Source organism: Tiliqua scincoides, chromosome 11 (assembly GCF_035046505.1).
Source record: "Tiliqua scincoides isolate rTilSci1 chromosome 11, rTilSci1.hap2, whole genome shotgun sequence".
NCBI classification, from domain to species: domain Eukaryota; kingdom Metazoa; phylum Chordata; class Lepidosauria; order Squamata; family Scincidae; genus Tiliqua; species Tiliqua scincoides.
This window is the reverse complement of record NC_089831.1, coordinates 11,994,730-11,997,683: the sequence shown is the minus strand read 5'-3', so window position 1 is coordinate 11,997,683 and position 2,954 is coordinate 11,994,730. Positions and strand designations below refer to the sequence as shown.

The 2,954-nt window shown below is 59.6% G+C and overlaps 1 protein-coding gene across 1 annotated transcript; it reads right to left on the bottom strand.

Annotated features, from left to right (window-relative positions):
• Nucleotides 1-655: 655 nt before the first annotated feature.
• On the bottom strand, nucleotides 656-1,963 carry ADRB3 (adrenoceptor beta 3). Its single transcript, XM_066639606.1, has one exon. The coding sequence runs from the start codon at nucleotides 1,961-1,963 to the stop codon at nucleotides 656-658; it is 1,308 nt and encodes a 435-aa protein (XP_066495703.1).
• Between the last annotated feature and the right edge of the window lie 991 nt (nucleotides 1,964-2,954).

Sequence of the window (2,954 nt, the reverse complement as noted above, 5' to 3'; positions counted from 1 at the left end):
ACATCAACAGGCAGAGAGGGCAATTTCTGGAAATGGAGCAGAAATCCTATTGCTCATTTATCTCCATGAAGAGAGAAACCAAGCCACCAAGCTACCTCAAGTCCTGTATTCTAAAGCTGCAGGTCCAAAAAGGGAGGAGGGGGTAACACTGATTGAGAAAGAAAGCAGAGCAAGAGGTTTCCTTTAAATTTCTCTGTTTTGAGCTGGCTGAGAGAGCCGTCATGCACCCCACTGACCACCATCCCCGTATTGCTTTCACAACCCAGGGGCACAGATCAGTAGCAGAAGACTGACTTTCAACACAGAAAATCCCCAGTTCAGTTTCTGGCAGCTCATTCAGGTAGTGCTAGGGGGAAATAAAACCCTGTTTGAAACCTTGGAGGTTGGATCAGTATAAGGTAGTATTTTACCATTTTCAGGGCAGAGAGATCAAACATTCCTTCTGGTTCACCCCCCCTTTCCCCACATCATCATGCAGCATACTGGTGACCGCCAAGACATCTGGGCACTCTAGGAAAGCAGCATTTAAGGCATCCAGCGGCCACATGGCCTCTGTTGTAAGTTGCTCTGGGCCCCATAAGGACAAAATAAATAAATAAATAAATATGCCCACAAGCCACCCCTCTCCCCATTCCCTTTCCCGAAATCTTGACACCTACTCTTCCAGCTGTGGGCATAAAGTAATCTGGGTGCCTTGAAGTTGGGCTTCCCTGAGTGGCCGTGGGGTAAAACTGTGCCCATTTCTGGCGTGGCACAAGAGCTTGGTTTCCCCAGTCCTACTGCTTGAGCGGCTGCTGGCACTGCTGGAGCCCCCATCTTCCTCTTCCTCCTCTTCCTCCTCTCTGGCCACCGTGGTCAGTTTGCTTTCCTTTTCCAAGGGTGTCCGGGGGCCAAAGGCCCATGGGCACCTGCGCAGGTCCTTGGAGACTACATGAAGGCGGCGATCAGCGCTCCGAGGGCAACACAAGAGCTTCTTGAAGGCACATCTGAAATCGGGGCTGCGGCAGTAGATGATGGGGTTGAAGGCCGAGTTGACGTAGCCCAGCCAGTTGAAGAAGAGGAAGAGCTGGTCAGGGATGAGGGGCCGGGCGAAGACCTTGATGACGTTGGCCACAAAAAAAGGAAGCCAACAGAGGGTGAAGATGCCCATGATGATGCCCAGGGTCTTGAGGGCCTTGTGTTCCTTGATGGCCGAGAGCAGCCGGGAGGGCCTCCTTCGGCGGGAGCCCTTGGAGGCATCTTGGACAAACCTGCCCTTGTCCTTCTCGATGAGGTGGAGCTGCCTGGAGGCCACGGCAAAGACCCGAGCGTAGACGAAGATCATGACCAGCAAAGGCACGTAGAAGGAGATGATGGAGGACAAGATGGCGTAGGGCATGTTGGTGACGAAGTCGCAGCAGTGGGGGTCGGCGTAGCAGCGCAGGGCCTCCTCGTCGGCTCCGTCGCGCCACCAGTGGTTCATGATGGGCAGGAAGGAGACGAAGGCCGAGATGACCCACACCAGGCACACCACGCCCCGGGCCCGGCCCTTGGTCACCAACGCTTCGTACTGCAGCGGCGCCGTGATGGCCAGGTAGCGGTCCACGGCGATGGCGCAGAGGGTCTCGATGCTGGCCGTGACGCACAGCACGTCCAGCGAGGTCCACAGCTCGCAGACGACGGTGCCGTAGGGCCAGTGGCCACGCAGCACCTGGGTGGCCCCCAGCGGCACCACCAGCAGCCCCATGATGAGGTCGGCACTGGCCAGCGAGGTGATGAAGACGTTGGTCATGGTCTGCAGGCGCGGCGTCTTGGCGATGGCCACGATCACCAGGAGGTTGCCCGCCACCGTGGCCAGCACGGCCAGGCTCAGCGCCGCGCCCAGGGCCCACCGCCAGCCGGGGCCACCCACAGGTGCCCCCGAACAATTGCTGCCGTTCCCCGGTGCCCACCACGTCCCATTGGGGGGCCAGGGAGGGGCCATGTTACCCACCCCCAGCACCAACGCGGGGCGCCTGGCTGCCGATCGCCTTCCTCGACGGCTTCAGTGGGAAGGGTCCGCTCCCCCCAAGGCTGGCACCGCGGGCGCCACGTGCGGCCGGCCCGTTGCAGCTGCCCGGCCCATGATCGTGGGAAGACTGAAGACGCTCCGGCGGGGACCTGCGCCCTCCCCCTCGGTGGGCACTGCCGAGAGGAGGAGCCCTTAAAGGCGCAGAGAGCAGGGATGGAAACGCCCCGGGCATCGCCCTCCAGGATCCACGCCTGTGGGGTTGGCATCGCTGCCAGGCTTCCCCCTCCCCATGCCAAGCGGAGCCTCCCTCCCCCCAACCCACTTGATGCCCTCGAGAGGGGCTGCAAAGAGGAGATCGCTCCCCCAAACGACCCCCAGCCGTCCCCATGCATTTTTCTGATGCCCCCACTTGATGCCTAGACTTCCCAGCTAGAAAGCTTGGGGGAGGGGGGGAGTTCCACAGCACCTGCCCTTTGCCTTTCTTCAAAGCTGCCCCCCCCCAATTAATCGACGGCACTGGACTGAGGTTGAAAGCTGACCCCCCCCCAATTAATCGACGGCACTGGACTGAGGTTGAAAGCTGACAACCCCCCCCCCCCCACAATTAATCGACGGTACTAGATTCCCAAGGGGTTGAAAAGAATCGCCCCCTGCTTCAATGCTAAATGGGGGGGGGCTCACCATGTTGCCAGCCTGCACATTCTTGCCCCCCCTCCACTCTACCGCTCCCGCCCACGTGCGACCTCACTCAGGTGTGGACCTCACTCACCTGTTCATCCCTCACAGAATCCCTGCTGCCCCCACTGCTTGCCTTTCCTGCCCCCACATACGATGATGGACGTTTAGACCAATGCGAGAGAAGTGGGGGGGTCTCTCCCCACACCCCCACCGTCCCTAATCCTTCGCTGATGTCCCCACTTGAAGCCTAGACTTCCCAGCTAGAAAGATTGGGTGGGGGGGTCTT

Excerpts from the sequence above, each read along its gene's own strand:
- ADRB3 (XM_066639606.1), bottom strand. The coding sequence starts at position 1,963 with ATGGCCCCTCCCTGGCCCCCCAATGGGACGTGGTGGGCACCGGGGAAC.